The 19714-nt window shown below is 42.3% G+C and overlaps 1 protein-coding gene across 2 annotated transcripts; it reads left to right on the forward strand.

Annotated features, from left to right (window-relative positions):
- The first annotated feature begins 2480 nt into the window (after positions 1-2480).
- LOC139406861 (mitogen-activated protein kinase 1-like) lies at positions 2481-19531 on the forward strand. 2 transcript variants are annotated; one of them, XR_011634038.1, is made up of 10 exons: positions 2481-2876; positions 4439-4621; positions 5953-6142; positions 6976-7092; positions 7214-7328; positions 8559-8690; positions 11712-11821; positions 15360-15488; positions 15639-15749; positions 19124-19531. XR_011634038.1 is itself a non-coding variant. In XM_071149963.1 (9 exons), the coding sequence occupies exons 1-8, from the start codon at positions 2674-2676 to the stop codon at positions 15477-15479; spliced, it is 1170 nt and encodes a 389-aa protein (XP_071006064.1). In that variant the 5' UTR covers positions 2481-2673; the 3' UTR covers positions 15480-15488; positions 15639-19531. The 2 variants fall into 2 exon arrangements, 1 of the variants encoding a protein (XP_071006064.1); XM_071149963.1 differs by having other exon boundaries at positions 15639-19531.
- The last annotated feature ends 183 nt before the right edge of the window (positions 19532-19714 follow it).

A 19714-nucleotide genomic window follows, 5' to 3' on the forward strand; every position in this document is an offset into this window, starting at 1 on the left:
TTGTAGAGAATATATGTTCTGCGAATCGTCACCTCTTTCTACAACATATGCACAATACAAGGGACTGGGATCATTCGAGGTGCTAGCCATCGTTCACACATACAATAAATGGCCTGCTAATACCTTAGCTAGCTTTTACCCACATGTTGAATACAGAATGTTAATTTCATCCTAAAAAGTACAAGTACGGCCTCCCGGGTGGCGCAGTGCATCTGTGCCACCAGAGACTCTGGGTTCGTGCCCAGGCTCCTTCGTAACCGGCCGCGACTGGGAGGTCGGTGGGGCAACGCACAATTGGAGGGTTTGGCCGGTAGGGAAATCCTTGTCTCATCGCGCACCAGCGACTCCTGTGGCGGGCCGGGCGCAGTGCGCGCTAACCAAGGTTGCCAGGTGCACGGTGTTTCTTCCGACACGTTGGTGCGGCTGGCTTCCGGGTTGGATGCACGCTGTGTTAAGAACCTGATGAAATTCACAAAGTACTTTAACAACTGTTAAATGTGCATATGTGTATGTATATGGATATATATTTACAACAAAAAAAGATATGGGGATTGGAAATGATGCAGACAATTACATTGATGGAAGCAACAATCTTTCCGCAATATTAAGCTGATCCACCCCTAAGAAAAAAAAATAAAAGAAAAAAAGCCTATAGTAACACTTTCCTACTCATTTATTACTTCTGAAGTACTTGTAGCGCTGAGTGAAAATGGTTTTGAAATCTCACAGTATCAATTTTGCTGTAGCTTTCTTTTATGCCTGCTTCATTACTGCAAACACCGTCATCTGAGCCAGCCGATTGGCCCGCGGACAGCGAATGTGCACTTGATTTGCTCTCTAGGCATGCCGGGAATGCAGTTTGTTTCTCTAGTCTAGACACATGAAATGGTTAAAAACGGTAAAAGTTGGCAAACCCGGCAGCTGAATTGAGTGTATCTGCTGCCAACAGCCACCATTTTCTCCTTAATTTCGACTTTGTCTCATCGCTGAAACGCCCCGACCGGCTCCCGAGCGGCGAAGGTGTCGTCATTATTGTTAAGTTTTGTACATAAATGTTGCGCAGCAGTCTCGGGACTACTGCGCGCACGCAGAAGTTTAGAGGGGACATTGGTTGTTTATCCTATCCACTATATTAATATATTGCTTACACCTCCCCTATCTGTGTTAAAATTATTTTATCAAAACCTTCATGTGATTGTTGTTCATGCTTCATACTTGAGTCATTTTCTATTAAGGTATCTTTACTTTTACTCAAGTATGAATGGAAACAATGAACTTACAATGACCGTGATATAGTGGTGTAAAGTACTTATTTTTGACAACTTTTAGTTTTACTTCACTACATTCCTGAAGAAAATAATGTAGTTTTTACTCCAGACACTTAACCTGACACGCAAAAAAAGTACTCCTTACATTTTGAATGCTTAGCAGGACAAGAAAATGGTCCAATTCACGCACATATCAAGACAACAACACATGGTCATCCCTTCAGCCTCTGATCTGGTGGACTCACTAAACACAAATGCATCTTTTGTAAATGATGTCTGAGTGTTGGAGTGTGCCCCTGGCTATCCATTCATTTTAAAAACAAGAAAAAGGTGCCATCTGCTTTGCTTAAAAGAAGGAATTAAAAAATATTTTTTTTACTTTTGATACTGAAGTATATTTTAGAAATGACATTTACTTTTGATACTTAAGTATGTTTAGAACCATATACTTTTAGACTTTTACTCAAGTAGTATTTTACTGGGTGACTTTTACTTGAGTACGTTTCTATTGAGGTATCTATACTTTTACTCAAGTTTGACAATTGGGTACTTTTTCCACCACTGCTGTGATATGTGGTTGTCCCAACCAGCTATCTTAAGATTGTTTTAATTTTTTTATTTATTTATTTTATTTATTTTTATATTTATTTATTTAACTAGGCAAGTTAGTTAAGAACAAATTCTTATTTACAATGACGGCCTACCCCAGCTAAATCCTCCCCTAATCCAGATGGCGCTAGGCCAATTGTGTGCCGCCCTATGGGATTCCCGATCAAGGCCGGTTGTGATACAGCCGGGATTGAACCAGGGTCTGTAGTAACATCTCTAGCACAGAGATGCAGTGCCTTAGACTGCTGCACCACTTGGGAGGCCCTAGGTGAATGCAATAAGTGTAAGTCGCTCTGGATAAGAACGTCTGCTAAATGTAAAATGTAAACATGTAAATGTAAAATGGGTTGTAAAAATACATGAAACATGCCCTGGGTGTGGGGAAAATGAGGAAATAAAGGTTTTTATCACAATCAACATCACATTGGATCACTTTTAAATGCGGAAGACACATTTCAGTTGAATACATTCAGGTGGAACTGACTAGGTATCCCCCTTTCCCTTTCCCTTTTATTTGGGTTCAGTTTAAATTGTTCTATTCAGCCTGCCATCCAGATGGTGGCAGTAACGCATAGTTGGGATGTCAACCGCTGCTAAAATTCCAAAGCAAAGAAGAACTAGAAACGAATTCATTTACACAGTCTGGAGGGGGGCATTGAACGACTCGTATTCATCCGTCAACGAAACGAACCAAGGAAATATATTTAACATTCCTATCAACCTGAAGTCATTTTTAGAGTTGCGACAGGCCCCCTCCCAAATATTGACTGAAAATAGTAGATTTCTAGACTGAATCATGGCGGATTCGAGCAACAGTGCTGCTTCGACTGGAGCTACAGGCTCGAATACTGGTGCCGCCGGGGCTGTTGAGCCGGAGGGAGCTACTGGAGCTGCGGGGATCAAGCCCGTGTTGGAGGTGGTAAAGGGGCAGAACTTTGACGTTGGACCCCGCTATGTCAACCTCTCGTACATCGGGGAAGGGGCCTATGGAATGGTTTGGTAAGAGAAAATAAACAATGTTCGCCGTAAAAACGTTGCCTTCAGTATATATATATATATATATATGTTTTAAACAAGCCAGCTAAGCTTCGCCTGAAGGCGTTGGCTAGCTCACTGCCTCCTCATATCGCCTAATAATTGACAACTAACGTTATCTGGATGTAAACGCACAAGTCTGCACATACCCTTGTTGTGTATTCAATTGCACTTAACGTTACCACTGGTAGTGGAACTATTTATACGTAGTTAACTGGCTAGCTAGCAACAGATTGACAGCGTTTGGCTCACTTAGCTAGCTAACGTTACAGTAGTTAGGCTTGTAGGTAGTTACTAGCTAGCTACGCTGTGTGGTTTTACTATGTTTTGATGCCCACCTATTGTATCCCAGTAACGTGCACAATTGCATAAAACGAACAAGCTAGTTTCTACAAGACAAAGCATACGTCATTTGTAGTACATTGGGGCAAACAACGCTAGCAATCTAGCTAGTTTGCAAACTAACTAGCTATATTATAACCGCAACGCAGGCTAACTTGCTAGCTAAAAACGTTATCTTACAATTAGCTACCTAACTAGCTAAGTCGCTAATAGGCGTGGTTATTATGAGGCTGCCAAAATCTTTTTCAATACAGGAAGTGGGATGAAGTGATTGCGCAGGTCTTTGTAATCTTGATACATTTAAACAGTCCATCGTTCACACAGCGTGAGTCGATTTTTGAGGGGTCAACTGTTACTAGCTAGTTAGTTACCGGTAGCTAACTAAACAGTTCGTTGGTTAGTTAACCTACCTCACTGATCGTACCACTAGTTTTCTAATAGAAAATGTCTCGAGAGGCTTTCTGTGCAATGTTGCATAGTGCACAAGGTGGGCGAGAGAATTGTTTAATTAAGCAAGATCAAATATTGAGTTTAGCACGATTTCAGATGTTTTTATTGGTCCTTTTATGGTAAAGGAAACCAGACTTTACAGCTATATGCAGTATCAACATTTTATCTACATCTTGTAGGTGTATGGATGTCAAGTCAGCAAGGCAAGTTTTGACTTGTGAGTCAGGGCAAGCATTTCTGGCCTTATCCAAGTTATCTAAACAATGGGAAAGTGTTACACCATTATTTCATACTTGACATTTTTGACCAAATGCAGAACTTCCTAGGGCACGCCATAGCAAGCACACTCTGAATGTAATCAAAACCGTGTATAGACTGAATATTTATTTTTAATGGCTCAAGAACTTTTACATTTCCTTGACAGTTGTATTTACTAAGTTGTCAATTAGAGCCTAACCTTTAATAATTCAATATGAGCCCCTCTTCTGCAATGGTTCCTCTGGTTGTCTCATTGTGCTCATGCTCACGTGTCAGTCATCACTGTGTCACCATTATAAAGAACTGCCATGTCATATGCAATGTGCTGGGCTTATTGTGCAGGTTGTAACTGGAGCCCTCTCTTCCCCATCTCTCCCCCACATCTTTCTCTCTCCCTGTCTCTCTCTTACATCCCATCTCTCATAACTCTCCCCCATATCTCTCCCTCTATCTTCTCTCTCCTCCACCCCACGCAGCTCGGCCAATGACGGCATGACAGATTCTCGCGTGGCCATTAAGAAGATCAGTCCATTTGAGCATCAGACGTACTGTCAGCGCACACTGAGGGAGATCAAGATCCTGCTGCGGTTCCGCCATGAAAACATAATCGGCATCAACGACATCCTGAGGGCCCGCCGCATCGAGTGCATGAGGGACGTGTATTCTTTTACCCGGAAAGGGGGATACCTAGTCAGTTGTACAACTGAATACATTCAAATGAAATGTGTCTTCCACATTTAACCCAACCCATCTGAATCAGAGACAAATGGGGAAACTGGCTCTGTCTCTGTCTGTCTCTGTCTGTCTCTGTCTGACAACAGAATAGGCCTAATTTAAATAATAGTAATAAAGGAACCGAAATATGCAGGGAAGAGCATGCCCAGAGCTAATGGCTGAACAGTACCCGGATTGAAATTGGACTGGGAGAGAAGGCCAACGTTGTTATTATTTTTTACATCTGCTCCACCCACCTGCAAAATTACACAAGCATGGCTCTTCGCTCCACTCAGCTCACATGCTCTGGTGTGGTATTAAAAAAAATATTCAGCTTTTCTCCACTCATATAAAATGACGTAGAATTGCATGAAATGGGTTTATCAAAGGCTATTTTTTTTCAGACCAGCAAACACCTTGATAGATTTATGCAATTCATCCAGGCTGTATCACAACCGGCCGTGATTGGGAGTCCCAATTGTTCCTAACTGACTTGCCTAGTTAAATAGAGGTAAATGTAAAAAAAAAATGCTTTTATTATAAAGTTTAAAAAACAGTTTCTGAAACTGCATAGCTAAGGCTCTGGTCTGTCCAAGGAGTGAGGGTAAATGGTAGGCATTTTCTCTGCTATCTACCTTGTTTTAATTATTATTTTGGGTATAGGGGAGGGTCCAAAAAAATTACATTTGTGGGAGGGTCTGGTACAAATATATTTTACTGAAGGGGGGGCCATCCATTTTCATTTAAGAGTTGTCTGAGTTTTCTCCAAGTATCCCTCATTATAAATGTGCAGTCCCTAAATGTTTTGCATGAGTGCAGTATTTCCTTGTTCTTAGGTTGATGACTTAACCTTTGTTTTCAGTGTTATAATTCCATGCAGAAGCATTGTAAAATAAGCAAATTCATTGGACCTGCGCTGAAGCGAAAATTACTGGAAGTAAATGTTAGCAATACAGGGGGGACTACGCAATATTATTATGGGTGTGTAAAGGCCTTTATGTTTACTAAAACTCCACCAAAAATTCACACTTAATACAGGGAATTGTTTACGGTCAGGTTCAAATGGATATGTGGTTGTTGACCCATAGTGCATGTAACTGTCATATTCCTCCTCATCCTCTGTTGTCTCTTTAAATGGCGCCCCCTGCTGGTTCCCAGCTATATAGTGCTGAACCTCATGGAGACGGACCTTTTCAAGCCTAGATCTAACAGAATAACATGGGTTATGGTTGGGTCCCCCTCTGTTCGTTAGGCTCCTTAACCCCTTGTTTCCCAGCTACATAGTGCAGGACCTGATGGAGACAGATCTGTACAAGCTCCTGAAGACCCAGATGTTGAGCAACGACCACACCTGCTACTTCTTGTACCAGATCCTGAGAGGCCTGAAGTACATCCACTCTGCCAATGTGCTGCACCGTGACCTCAAGCCCTCCAACCTGCTCATCAACACCACCTGCGACCTCAAGGTAATGATAACCAGAATACTACTACTAACCCTATATCTACAATACTACTACTGCTAACCCCAACACTATAACACTATAACTAACCCCAACTGTAACCTTAAGGCATGGTTAGCTACCCATTGGTCTAAGATCGGGGCTGATATTTATAAAACGTTTCAGAGTATAAGTGCTTTCTATGGTCAGTATTGCCTTGTCAATTCTTTTTATTTATGTAGCTAGGCAAGTCAATTAAGAACTAATTCTTATTTTACAATGACGGCCTACCCAGGCCAAACCCTCCCCAAATCAGGACAACGCTGGGCCAGTTGTGCGCCACCCTATGGGACTACAGATCACTGCCGGTTGTGATACAGCCCTGGATCAAACCAGGGTCTGTAGTAACACTGAGATGCAGTGCCTTTGACCGCTGCGCCACTTGGGAACCTTAACTATTGCCTACCACTGGGCGTGAACTCGTGATACTCAGTGCCGAAGCGTGCTGCTCAGACCACTGTGCTACGGCAGTTCACTAATGGACAGGAGGCACCTGATCCTAGATCAGCACTTTTTTCTCTGAGACACTTATGAATATGCCCATGTTTACCCTAGCTATCACCCAATCATAACCATTAGAGAGTGGGGAAATCTAGCCTTGGACCAGTGGTTAGGGTCTAACCAAGGTGTGAAGAAAAGTATCTACTCTATAACCAGAAGAGGGCGTTGTGAGGATTTGCGGGCATGAACAGGCCCATATTTATTCCGCCGATTCTGTTGCAAATTGTTTCTTAAGTTGAAACTTTGCATATGTGTGTCTACATGCTTCTCTGCGTGTTTTAACGAGCCTCTTCCGTCAGATCTGTGACTTTGGGCTGGCACGGATAGCTGACCCAGAGCATGACCACACAGGCTTCCTGACAGAGTATGTGGCTACGCGCTGGTACAGGGCTCCCGAGATCATGCTCAACTCCAAGGTGTGTGTGTGTGGACTGTGCATTGATTCCATGTCTGTGGACCATGTTTTCTCTGTCAGGGCTACGCCTAGTCCTTTGTATGTGAATGAATGTGTTTGTACTAACTCCGTGTGTTGTTCAGGGCTACTCCAAGTCCATTGATATCTGGTCAGTGGGCTGCATCCTGGCTGAGATGCTGTCCAACAGGCCCATCTTCCCTGGGAAGCACTACCTGGACCAGCTCAACCACATACTGGGTGAGAGAGAGACAGGTTGCGATGCAAATGGCAGCCTAATCCCTATCTAGTGCACTTCTTTTGACCAGAGCCGTATGGGCCCTAGTCAAAAGTAGTACAATATAAAGGGAATAGGGTGTGACACTCCCTCAAACCTTTGCATGACTTGCTGTTTTCTGAAATACCCTTTGGCAATATCTTTGACTTTGGCTTCTGTCTGTGAGAAGGGTGGACATGCTGAACTTACTTGAACTTGCCTTATACACTGAACAAAAATAGATCCTCAGTATCTTGTCACGGTATATCTATGCATTCAAATTGCCATTGGTAAAATTAAATTGTGTTCGTTGTCTGTAGCTTTTGCCTGCCCATACCATAACACCACCGCCACCATGGGGTTGACATCCACAAACCACTCGCCCACACAACGGCATAGACTCTTGTCTGCCATCTTCCCGGTACAGTTGAAACCAGGATTCATTGGTGAAGAGCAAACTTCTCCAGCGTGCCAGTGGCCATTGAAGGTGTGCATTTGCCCACTGAACTCTGTTCCGACGCAGAACTGCAGTCAGGTCAAGACCCTGGTGAAGATGACAAGGACGCAGATGAGCTTCCCTGCGAAGGTTTCTGAGAGTTTGTGCAGAAATTCTTTGGTTGGGCAAACCCACAGTTTCATCAGCTGTCAGGGTGGCTGGTTTCAGACAATCCTGAATCTGGATTTGGAGGTCCTGTGCTGGCTTGCTTCCATGTGGTCTGCAGTTGTGAGACCGGTTGGACATACGGTAAAATGTTCTAAAACGACGCGGTAGAGAAATTAACATTAAATTCTCTGGCAACAGCTCTGTTGGACATTCCTGCAGTCAGCATGACAATTGCACGCTCCCTCAACTTGAGACATCTGTGGCATTGTGTTGTGTGACAAAACTGCACATTTTAGAGGGGCCTTTTATTGCCCCCAGTGCAAGGTGCACCTGTGTAATGATCATTCTGTTTAATCAGCTTTTTGATATTCCACACCTATCAGATGGATGGATTATCTGGGCAAAGGAGAAATGCTCACTTAACAGGGATGTAAACAAATTTGTGCACAAATGGATCTCCTGAAACATGGGACTAACACTTCACATGTTGTGTTTATAATTTTCGTTCAGTATAAATGTTATATTTCCATTTTCAAAGCATTTCAACTGTTTTCTACCTTGTGTCCTGCTGAACAGGACCCATGTTTAAAGTGTGTGATTGGTTGTGCAGGGATCCTGGGCTCTCCCACTCCGGACGACCTGAACTGCATCATCAACATGAAGGCCAGGAACTACCTGCAGTCTCTGCCTGAGAAACCCAAGGTCCCCTGGAACAAGCTGTTCCCCAAGGCGGACAGCAAGGGTAGAATACACATATACACACATTATTTCATTATAGTAATTTATCTTACCCAGAGTGACTTAGTTAGTGCATTCATCTTAGGGTCACTAGGTAAGATCGTTATTGTAAGTAAAACTGTTCTTCAATAAAGCAGCTATTAGCTAAGTCAGTGCAATGTTTAGTGCAAGAAAGGCAAGTACAACAGCATTGTTTTATTATTTTTCACACATGTATGTGTACACACCTTCCCATGCTAACACACACAAAATGCATACATTCACAGTTTTCAAATGCATTTGCAAGCATTACATGCATACACACACACTCACACTTCCCTTTTCCTAGCTTCACTAGTGGTCCCTGTTTTCCTACTCATGTGTGAGCTTATGGGAATACTGGCTTTTGGTACACCGAGTAGACTTCAACCTAGTTCAAATGGTAACATTAGGTGTCTATCCTTCCCTTTCATGTTGGATTGTGGTATTTATGGATAATCTATTGATTTTGGGAAGAACTATCCGTTTAAAGGTCATGAACCGTAAAAATCCTGTTTTTCATTCAATTTGAATGAAACAAGATCAAAGTATGTTGACCAAAGTATGAAAAATGACTACATTGATCAAGTTTGATCATAAAGTTAGTGGTCCCCTCCCCCATGTCAAACACTTGGATTCAGGAGGTGGGATTAGTAAGGGGATAGGGTGACATCACCCTAACTCATTGTAATACACCAATGGTAACATGATATTCCCTTACCTAATTTAAATAAGTATAGCCTTGTAACCAACATTGGCGAAGGGTGCCAAACTGTGACTTGTTTTGTGTCAGCTAATATATAATTCAAATTTTACACTTAATCTATGGCAAAGATACTTGTATGTTTCCCCTTTGATCTGTGTCTGGTGTTAGCTAGTTACTGGCTAGCTAGGTCTTCATCTGTGTCTGGTGTTAGCTAGTTACTGGCTAGCCAGGTCTTCATCTGTGTCTGGTGTTAGCTAGTTACTGGCTAGCTAGGTCTTCATCTGTGTCTGGTGTTAGCTAGTTACTGGCTAGCTAGGTCTTCATCTGTGTCTGGTGTTAGCTAGTTACTGGCTAGCTAGGTCTTCATCTGTGTCTGGTGTTAGCTATTTACTGGCTAGCTAGGTCTTCAGCCAGCTTGAAACAAAAGGGGGGAAGAGTCATTCAGTTCTCAACACATCCGTCAGTGTTGCTGTGAACCGCATCCCAAGAGACATGCCAAACATTGATGCAATTTTGATGTGCTTTGAGTTGCTTTGTGTGTCACAAAATTAGCTTGAGATTATTTTACTGCAACATGGCCCCACTGCATCCAAGTTGATTTACACACTACTGGTCAAAAGTTTTAGAACACCTACTCACTCAAGGGTTTTTCTTTGTTTTTACTATTTTCTACATTGTAGAATAGCAGTGAAGACATCAAAACTATGAAATAACACATATGGAATCATGTAGTAACCAAAAAAAAGTGTTAAACAAATCAATATATTTTATATTTGAGATTCTTCAAAGTAGCCACCCTTTGCCTTGTTGACAGCTTTGCACACTCTTGGCATTCTCTCAACCAGCTTCACCTGGAATGCTTTTCCAACCGTCTTGAAGGAGTTCCCACATATGCTGAGCACTTGTTGGCTGCTTTTCCTTCACTCTGCGGTCCGACTCATCCCAAACCATTTCAGTTTGGTTGAGGTCGGGGGATTATGGAGGCCAGGTCATCTGATGCAGCACTCCATCACTCTCCTTCTTGGTAAAATAGCCCTTACACAGACTGGAGGTGTGTTGGGTCATTGGCCTGTTGAAAAACAAATTATAGTCCCACTAAGCGCAAACCAGATGGGATGGTGTATCGCTGCAGAATGCTGTGGTAGCCATGCTGGTAAAGTGTGCACATGCGGAGATCATCCGTTCACCCACACCGCGTCTCACAAAGACACTGCGGTTGGAACCAAAAATCTCCAATTTGGACTCCAGACCAAAGGACACATTTCCACTGGTCGAATGTCCATTGCTCGTGTTTCTTGGCCCAAGCAAGTCTTCTTCTTATTGGTGTCCTTTAGTAGTGGTTTCTTTGCAGCAATTTGACCATGAAGGCCTGATTCATGCAGTCTCCTCTTAACAGTTGATGTTGAGATGTGTCTGTTACTTGAACTCTGAAGCATTTATCTGGGCTGCTATTTGAGGCTGGTAACTCTATTGAACTTATCCTCGGCAGCAGAGTTAACTCTGTGTCTTCCATTCCTGTGGAGGTCCTCATGAGAGTCAGTTTCATCATAGCGCTTGTTGGTTTTTGTGACTGCACTTGAAGAAACTTTAAAAGTTCTTGACATTTTCTGTATTGACTGACCATCATGTCTTAAAGTAATGATGGACTGTCATTTCTCTTTGCTTATTTGAGCTGTTGTTGCTATAATATGGACTCGGTTTTTTACCAAATAGGGCTATCTTCTATACCACACCTGCCTTGTCACAACACAACTGATTGGCTCAAATGCACTAAGAAGGAAAGAAATTCTACAAATTAAATGCATTCCAGGTGACTACCTCATGAAGCTGGTTGAGAGAATGCCAAGAGTGTGTGAAGGGGGGCTACTTTGAAGAATCTTAAATATAAAATATATTTTGATTTGTTTAACTTTTTGGGGGGGGGGTTACATGATTCCGGATGTGTCATTTCATAGTTTTGATGTCTTCACTATTATTCTATGTAGAAAATAGTACAAATGAAGAAACCCTCGAATGAGTTGGTGTTTTAAAACTTTTGACCGGTTGTGTAGGTGTTTCAAAGAGCTGTCAGTCAAGACGAGTTCATGAATGTAAGCTCCCCGGCCCACTCAGTATGTCTTTTCAAACTTCCTGGTAGTTAGCCATGAGAGGGGGGGTAATTCATTTTTCTCCGATGTTGAGCATTTCTATCCAAAACAAATATTATAGCTGAGTAACTCAAAAGGCTTTTACATGGGAATCAGAATGCCTGTTAAAGACCTTTTTAACAACACCCGTCTCTCCCTCCTCTCCTCCCTCTAGCTCTGGACCTGCTGGGCCGCATGTTGACCTTTAACCCTATCAAGCGCATCACGGTAGAGGAGGCCCTGGCTCATCCCTATCTGGAGCAGTACTACGACCCCACTGACGAGGTATGACAGCAGCAGGCCGCCCTCACATACACTAGTGCCCTCACATACTGTAGTGCCCTGTCCAGAAACCATCGTTCGCCCTTTTCACATATGAAATTCGTTACTCTGGTTCAATTTCCTGAAGCGTTTGAGAATTCTACAAAATATGTTTTGCTTTCACAACGCCTAGAAATAGACCACATTTTACATGCTAGCTTTCTAACGGTCAAAAAGTTCCACGCAGCTCACACTGTCACGTCACAATACCTGAAACTTTGGTCCTGGATTGGGGTCCCACTACTCCCGCAGGTCCAGGACTTGTTTCAGCCATGGTTCGTTTGCGTTTTGCACATGCTTTATAGCGTGGATCAGTAGGGATGCGCATCTTTCCCTCTCAAGACATTTCGATGCGTATCTAGATACATGGGCTCTGATACGATACAAGAACGATACATTTTTAGTTTGAAGCGATTCAGTTTAGAGAACAAATTGATGTGATACGATTCGATACACTAACATTTGGAATAAACACATTTTCCATTCTAAATAGAAATCTGCCGCTGGATCTCATGAGCTGGGCTTCTCTGAGCTGTATGTATGTGAGCAAGCCTCGTTCAGCAGGTATAGCCAGTAGCTTACTTTTATTCCAGTAAAACACTATTTTCAACAGCATATAGATGATAATACCCTAGCAAATTATGAGTTGTCACTCAACTATAGTAATAAAGCCTAATATCGCGCAAGCCATTTTGGCATTTGAATGCTGAAGGTGCTGTGCAGATGTGCAAGATTCAGGACAGGCAGCCTACCTCGCGTTGGTCAGGGTGTCAAGGCTGGGCACAGTGTGCAGTTTGATTAGGATACTGAGTTTCAACAAACCCACTGTAGCATTGTACTTCTCATAACCCACTCTGGGCTAATGTGATGGGCTGTAACTGCTAAGTAGCTCTCTGTTGCCCTGGCAGTCCGTCCGTACAGTATGTAGTAAGTGCAACACAAGGTGCATTGGATAATTTATTGATGACTTCCGCTTGCTTATATAGAGTGGGTACTACTTGTTTGCTGAAATGGGTATGAGAGGGCGAAGTTCATAAGCACTTTCAAGAGGTGCTGAAAACACCCTATTCTTCTCAACCACTGAGAATGGGTGCATATTTGTGGCTATAAACATACCTATCGCTCTTGTAATTTCTTTGGCCTGGTCAGAATCCGCTGAGAAGGGCTGTTTGCTCCAGTGGTAGGAATACTGGGGTGATGTCGGCCCGTCAAAATGAAATCCAATTTTGGTGCCATACACATTTAGCAGATGTTATTGTGGGTGTAGTGAAATGCTTGTGTTCCTAGCTCCAACGGTGTAGTAATATCTAACAATTCACAACAATACACACATCTAAAAGTTAAATTATGGAATTAAGAAATGTAGCAATATTAGGACGAACAATGTCAGTCTGGAGTGGATATGTATGTGATGGGATGTATAGACATTATGGGCAGTATGTGGGTAGAATATTTGGTATATTTGTAGAATACATAGGATAGAATTGTGTGTATGTGCGCGCGCACACACACACACACACACACAGCAATAGTTAAATAGGATGGCATTGACCAGAGTACAGTACATGTGACATGAGTAAAACAGTATGCAAACATTATTAAAGTGACCAGTGATTCCATGTCTATGTACATAGGGCAGCAGCCTCCAAGGTGCAGGGTTGAGTAACCGAGTGGTAGCCGGCTAGTTACAGTGGCTAAGTACCAGGTGGTGATACAGCCCGACAGAATGCATCTGTAAAAGTTTGTTAGGGTCTAGGGGCCAAGCCAAATTTTTTCCTGATGTTGATGATGGAGAATTCTCCTGGTTTATCGACCCCACCACTCGCCATTGTACAGAACTGGATCCTGGCTGCGTATCACAAAAGGACAGCAATTGAGATTTTATTTTGGATTAAAATGTTTGCATGAGCACTAGTTGTTTCAACTGAATAGTCTGAAATTGTTTTTTTTTCCCCAGCTCAGATTGACTCGAGGCTTAGCCTATAGGCCTAGTGTTTTTATACATTTTCTTGAATTTATTTATTTGGGTTCACAGTGCGGACCGAAACGAGGTCCCCGTGCTGAACGGTTCGGTACAAGATTTTCAGAAGGTAGAAAGTAATATGAGCAACAATCAAAATGTGAATCGGCAATTCTGAACGTTTGAATCTATTTTCTTTCTGACGATGCGAACTGCATTTGGTTTGGTGTCCGTGGACCGATGCAGTCGTATCTTAAAAATTTGAATCAGGGACTGATGCGTGTCATGAATAGTTACATCCCTACGGATCAGGGTACCAAACGCTCCAGGATCATATGTGAAAGCGCCCTAAGGTGTTATGATTTCATGTACTGTAGCCTATTTGTTGTATACTGTTATTACACTTAAGAAAATATACTTAACAAAAATATAAACGCAACATGCAACAATTTCAATGACTATATTGAGATACAGTTCATATAAGGAAATCAGACAAATTTAAATAAATTCATTAGGCCCTAATCTATGGATTAAACATGACTGGGCAGGGGTGCAGCTATGGGTGGGCCTGTGGGCCAATAGGCCCACCCCCTGGGGAACCAGTCCCAGCAAATCAGAATGAGTTTTTCTGAACAAAGGGGCTTTATTACAGAGAAATACTCCTCAGTTTCATCAGCTGTCGTAGCTTTTGCCTGCCCATACCATAACCCCACCGCCAACATGGGGCCCTCTGTTGACATCCTCAAACCACTCGCCCACACAACGCCATAAACTCTGTCTGCCATCTGCCCGGTACAGTTGAAACCAGGATTCATCTGTGAAGAGCACACTTCTCCAGCGTGCCAGTGGCCATCGATGGTGAGCATTTGCCCACTGAAATTGGTTATGACAATGAACTGCGGTCAGGTCAAGACGCGGTTGAGGACAACGAGCACACAGATGCGTTTCCCTGAGACTGTTTCTTCCTTGTGCTAACCCATAGTTTCATCAGCTGTCCGGGTGGCTGGTTTCAGATGATCCCGCTGGTGAAGAAACCGGCTGTGGAGGTCTCAGGCTGGCATGGTTACACGTGATCTGCAGTTGTGAGGCCGGTTGGTCATACTGCCAAATTCTCTATAGTGACGGAGGGGGCTTGTGCTAGAGAAATTAACATTCAATTCTCTGGCAACAGCTCTGATGGACACTCCTGCAGTCAGCATGCCAATTGTATGCTACCTCAACTTGAGACATGTGACATTGTGTTGTGACACAACTTCACATTTTAGTGGCCTTTTAATGTCCCCAGCACAAGGTGCACCTGTGTAATGATCATTCTGTTTAATCAGCTTCTTGATATACCACACCTGTCAGGTGGATGGCAAAGGAGAAATGCCCCCTAACAGGGATGTAAACTAATTTGTGCACAACATTTGAAAGAAATAAGCTTTTTGTGTGTATGGAAAATTCTGGGATCTTTCATTTCAGCTCATGAAACATGGGACCAACTTTACATTTTGCATTTCTACTTTTGTTCAGTGTAGTATTTTCATTGTGTGTGTGTAGCCTGTAGCAGAAGAGCCGTTCACCTTCACCATGGAGCTGGATGACCTGCCTAAGGAGAAGCTGAAGGAGCTCATCTTTGAAGAGACGCTCCGCTTCCAGGCCACCTACCAGGGCTCCTGAGACATAGAGGTACACACGCATACATACACTCACATCGCTCCATAACGCTTACTAGAGCTTTGAAAAAGATAGGTGGGCATTCCGCTCACACATGAAGACACTTTTAGCTGTGACGTTTTTTCTTTTGTCATTTTCATCTCCTGTTCATATGTGTTTCAGCGTTGAAGACGAGTGACAAAGCGAGTCTTGAAACAGGAAGACTCCAAACGACAAGATACAAAAACAACATATATACAGCATACAAAAAAAAAGGACCAGAAACATTTAACAGTTAGTATTTTCTTATATATATATTTTTATTTCTATCGCGGGGAAGTTGTTTTTTTTTGGTGGGGGGACTGTTGTCTACTTAAAGGAAAGATTCACCCATTTTTGAATGTTATTTTGTTTATGTGCATCTCAGCAACGTTCTATTGATTCCTGGGTTATTTCATGTGTATCCTGAGCTATTGCCAATCAAACAGGCAGAAATTCGGATGGTATGTCGTAGCATTGTGATAAAGACGCTCTCACTACACTGTAAGTTAATAGGAATTTGACTGTTATATCGCAAAAACATCTATAATATGTCAGATTTGGAATACTGGCTGATGTCACATGGGAGGTTGTCTTCTCTCGAATGAGCCATTGATCATATTTTGGGGATTATTCCTACCTCGAAATGTGTAATTAAACAGAGGGTCCACCACATTTCTCCTATTTGTCTGCTCTTTAAGTTGATGATGCATTTCATGGTTCCATTGCGTATGTCAGACTCTGCTCTGCGAGGCACATCGAGCTGCAGGTTAAACATGGTGAGATTGTAGACTCCTAAATTGATAGTGCTGTTTGTTTAGGCAATTTTACAACTAACTATTTTACATGCTGATATTGACTCTGGTGTTATTTTGTGTAGCTACATTTTGCTAGCCAGATTGCCAGCCAGCCCATAAAGAGGGCATTGGATTGTGGGTTCCATTTTCACATGTTGCCACCAACCTTATTATAACAACAAAATGAAACATTTGTTCACAAATATATTGTTCTTACATTGACACTGTAAATTATAGGAATTAGTGGTTTTGGGTGTATATTTTCTTTAAGTACTACTGTGCTCATTTTAACCACCACCAGGATACTCTTCCCTCTATCTTTTCTTTAACTGCTTTCTGCGAGGAGTGTGTACTGTTTAAAAAGCAAGACCTTAATCTTAGTCTGACCGACTCCATTTTACCACTCTTCCCTGTGAGCCTTTGTTCTTTTTTCCCCTCTCTGTAAATCTGTGCTCTTTCTCTCCATCTCTTTCTCACTAGCCACAGTATGTGTTACTGTATTAACCAACACCTTAACTGTCTGTCTTGCTCCATGGAATTGTTGTTTGAGAAAAAAAGAGAAAGAAAAGATGGCTGGGCGCTGGTTATATGTGTACATACATGGTTTTGTTTGAGTGATCTCGTGGCGGTTTGGTTTGTACACCGTTATTTGAATGTTTATGATCAGTCAGGAGTCGTATTTGTATGTTTTGAAGTTTATATTTGACAATAATTTAATGTTTTTTTTGGGGGGTGATTTTTAGACATTCTTTACTTGCAAAAACAAACATTCTACGTTTTACTGGCATGTTGAAGTTTTATATTTCGTTGTCTTTTCTTTAGAAATGATGTATGTTGATGATGTATGTTGCTAAATGAACATGCATACATTCTTGAAATGTACAAAAGTGGCAAAGGGAGAGTGGGATGGAGGCATGGAGAGACGAGAAATGGCTTGAATGGTCTTTGTACTGTAACCCACAGCTGGCTTTCTCTATCCACACTTATAAAGAGGACTTCAGAGTTTTCAGATAGAAATGCATGACCTAGAACAGGCAGGATTACCCCACATCTTAGACATGCTGATGTGATTTCCCTATTCTTTCTGTGCTAGTCTCTGACTCACTAACACCGATCAGCGACATGCCACAGACCCTCACCGGTCCTTAAATGGGAGGTTAAGAAAAAAACTCCAATCTTTGTTGGAGAGGGGTACCTATAGTATGTTTCTCTTTGCCCAAAACCAAATTCAACTTGAAATCAGCCTCCATATTAGAAAATGTTAAGTTCTCTGCCTGTTTGCCATTCCTCCCTCTCTCCTCCCTTCATGTGTCTGGTATCGTTTCAGGGAGGACAGTGATCTGTAAATACTGTTCATTTATTTAGTTGTGGAGGGTGACAGGCAGAATCAGCAGATCTACGGCTGACATATACTTCAAGCTTGTGTTAAACTGATAATGGTTGCCACGGTTACGGTGTCTATGGTAATTAGTGGCTGATTTGCTCTTTGTTTTATGGTGATTGTTGCTCAGAGCTTAACGCATCGCTGTCAGATCTCCGAATGTCACATTTTCCACTCGCATCTAACAGTGGACTGCTCCATTTTGCCATAGCACATCCTCAGCCCCTCAGAAGCTATAAGCCTCTATTCATTGGTAGAAGTGGCCCTACTTTCAGATCTGGGATCAGTTTAGCCTCTCCTAATCCTTACATTTAGTCAATAGAGAAGGCGGAGTGTAAATCTGAGGCCAGGTCTGTGTTCAGTACATTCTGGAACGTTCAATTGAACGCAAGCAATGCTGTACTGAACGACCAGTTGATAAACAGGGAGGGGTTGGGTAACGCTGTCAGCATGGTTACTGCCCTTTTTAAAACGCTGTCAGTTATGAGCAAACACACATCAAAGTGTGTTCAATAATGTTTTTGGGAAACGTGTCGGTCAGCACAAACCGTTCCGCAACGTAGCAAATGTTAAAGCAAACTGAACGCACCTCTGATCGATCAGTGCATATGTGCAGTATCATCCATTCCACATCCCTCGATTACCAGCCATGCTATACTCAAAGGGCTTTCCCTCTCAGGTCCCATCCACCTTACATTTATCTTGCTTCTGATTGGCTGAGACCTCCCAAACCACATCCCAGGTTGTGCTGCCATTTGTTGACTCATTTATTTTTCTCTTATTTCCTCCTGTACATTTTTTTTTCTCCTCTCTCGAACTAATTCCCCATCATGGCTAGAAATTACAGCAGATCCGATTTAAAGGTGAGGAGCCTTTCTTGAGTGACATCTGTCAGTCATGTTGGGGGAAGAGGGGTTACTTGCGTCAGCCATGTCAATCATCTCAATCAGCGCACCTGCACTTTGCCACAGTAACCAAACTTTTTCCCCTTCTGTTTTTTTTCTTTCTTGTTTTATTTTTTAACTGTTTCTCTTAAGTCAAGACATTGGCCTACTCTTTTGCGGTTACTTACATTTCTTATTTTTCCTCCCTCTAATCTGCTTGCTTTTCTGGCCAGATTTTTCATGGAAGCTCACTGGAGCTCGTCACACTTTTTATTGAGTGTGTGCGTGTCAAGTGTCTTAACACACGTTTGCGGTGTCCCACCCTGGTCCGCACTGTTTCATTGTGTGTGTGTGTGTATAGTCTGTGGTTGAAACACAGCAGACACTACTCCAATCGGCAGGATGTATGCATGTTTCTCTGCGTCTGTGTTTTATTGTTTTGAAACGCACTCCAGAGGCTTTCCCCTTACTTGTATCTGCATGTTTGGATTCTTGTGACTGTCTGTCGTTCTCTGACCAAAAGCTGCTTTACTATCCCCCAACCCCTTTTTACCCCCCTCCCACCAGCGACACGACCCAACTGACCGCCAGTCTCATCGGAGGACCATGCGAATGAACCAACGGGACCATGTTTGCAATACGCAATCACTCACCTTTTCACAGACACACGCATACACACATCCTTGCACACCACATATGCACACGCACGCAATACATGAATAAAACATGCATAGTCAGGCAGGTTTCTAAATAATGTCCTTTTTTAATTAAATGGCTGTTCTTATTATTGTTATAGTGAGTTGTTTATTTTTTTATACAAGGGAGTTTTTTTTGTTCTCTTTTTTGTTTCACTTATGGTTGTGCTATAACTAGTAGTGTTTTCACAGATATGAGCTATTGAGGGTTATCGTCTATGAGTATTATGAATTAAACAATTATATACATATAATAAATACAATTCCTGATACTGGTGAACTGTCTGTTGGTTTTCTTTGTCTTATGGTCTGCCCTTGTTGGTGGTACTGAATGTCAGTGTGGACAGCGTTATAGAAATATCTTAGGATAACAGTGAATTTACCAGTAATATTCGCTGTTAACGTGTCACAACCGGCTAAAAAAATAGTAATCTCCTCCCTCCTGTTCCAAGCCAAGTTGTCT

Source organism: Oncorhynchus clarkii, chromosome 4 (assembly GCF_045791955.1).
Source record: "Oncorhynchus clarkii lewisi isolate Uvic-CL-2024 chromosome 4, UVic_Ocla_1.0, whole genome shotgun sequence".
NCBI lineage: Eukaryota > Metazoa > Chordata > Actinopteri > Salmoniformes > Salmonidae > Oncorhynchus > Oncorhynchus clarkii.

Coding starts and splice junctions, on each gene's coding strand:
- LOC139406861 (XM_071149963.1), top strand. CDS start 2,674: ATGGCGGATTCGAGCAACAGTGCTGCTTCGACTGGAGCTACAGGCTCG. Junction 2,877..4,438: donor GGGGCCTATGGAATGGTTTG/GTAAGAGAAAAT, acceptor CACCCCACGCAG/CTCGGCCAATGACGGCATGA. Junction 8,691..11,711: donor CCCCAAGGCGGACAGCAAGG/GTAGAATACACA, acceptor TCCTCCCTCTAG/CTCTGGACCTGCTGGGCCGC.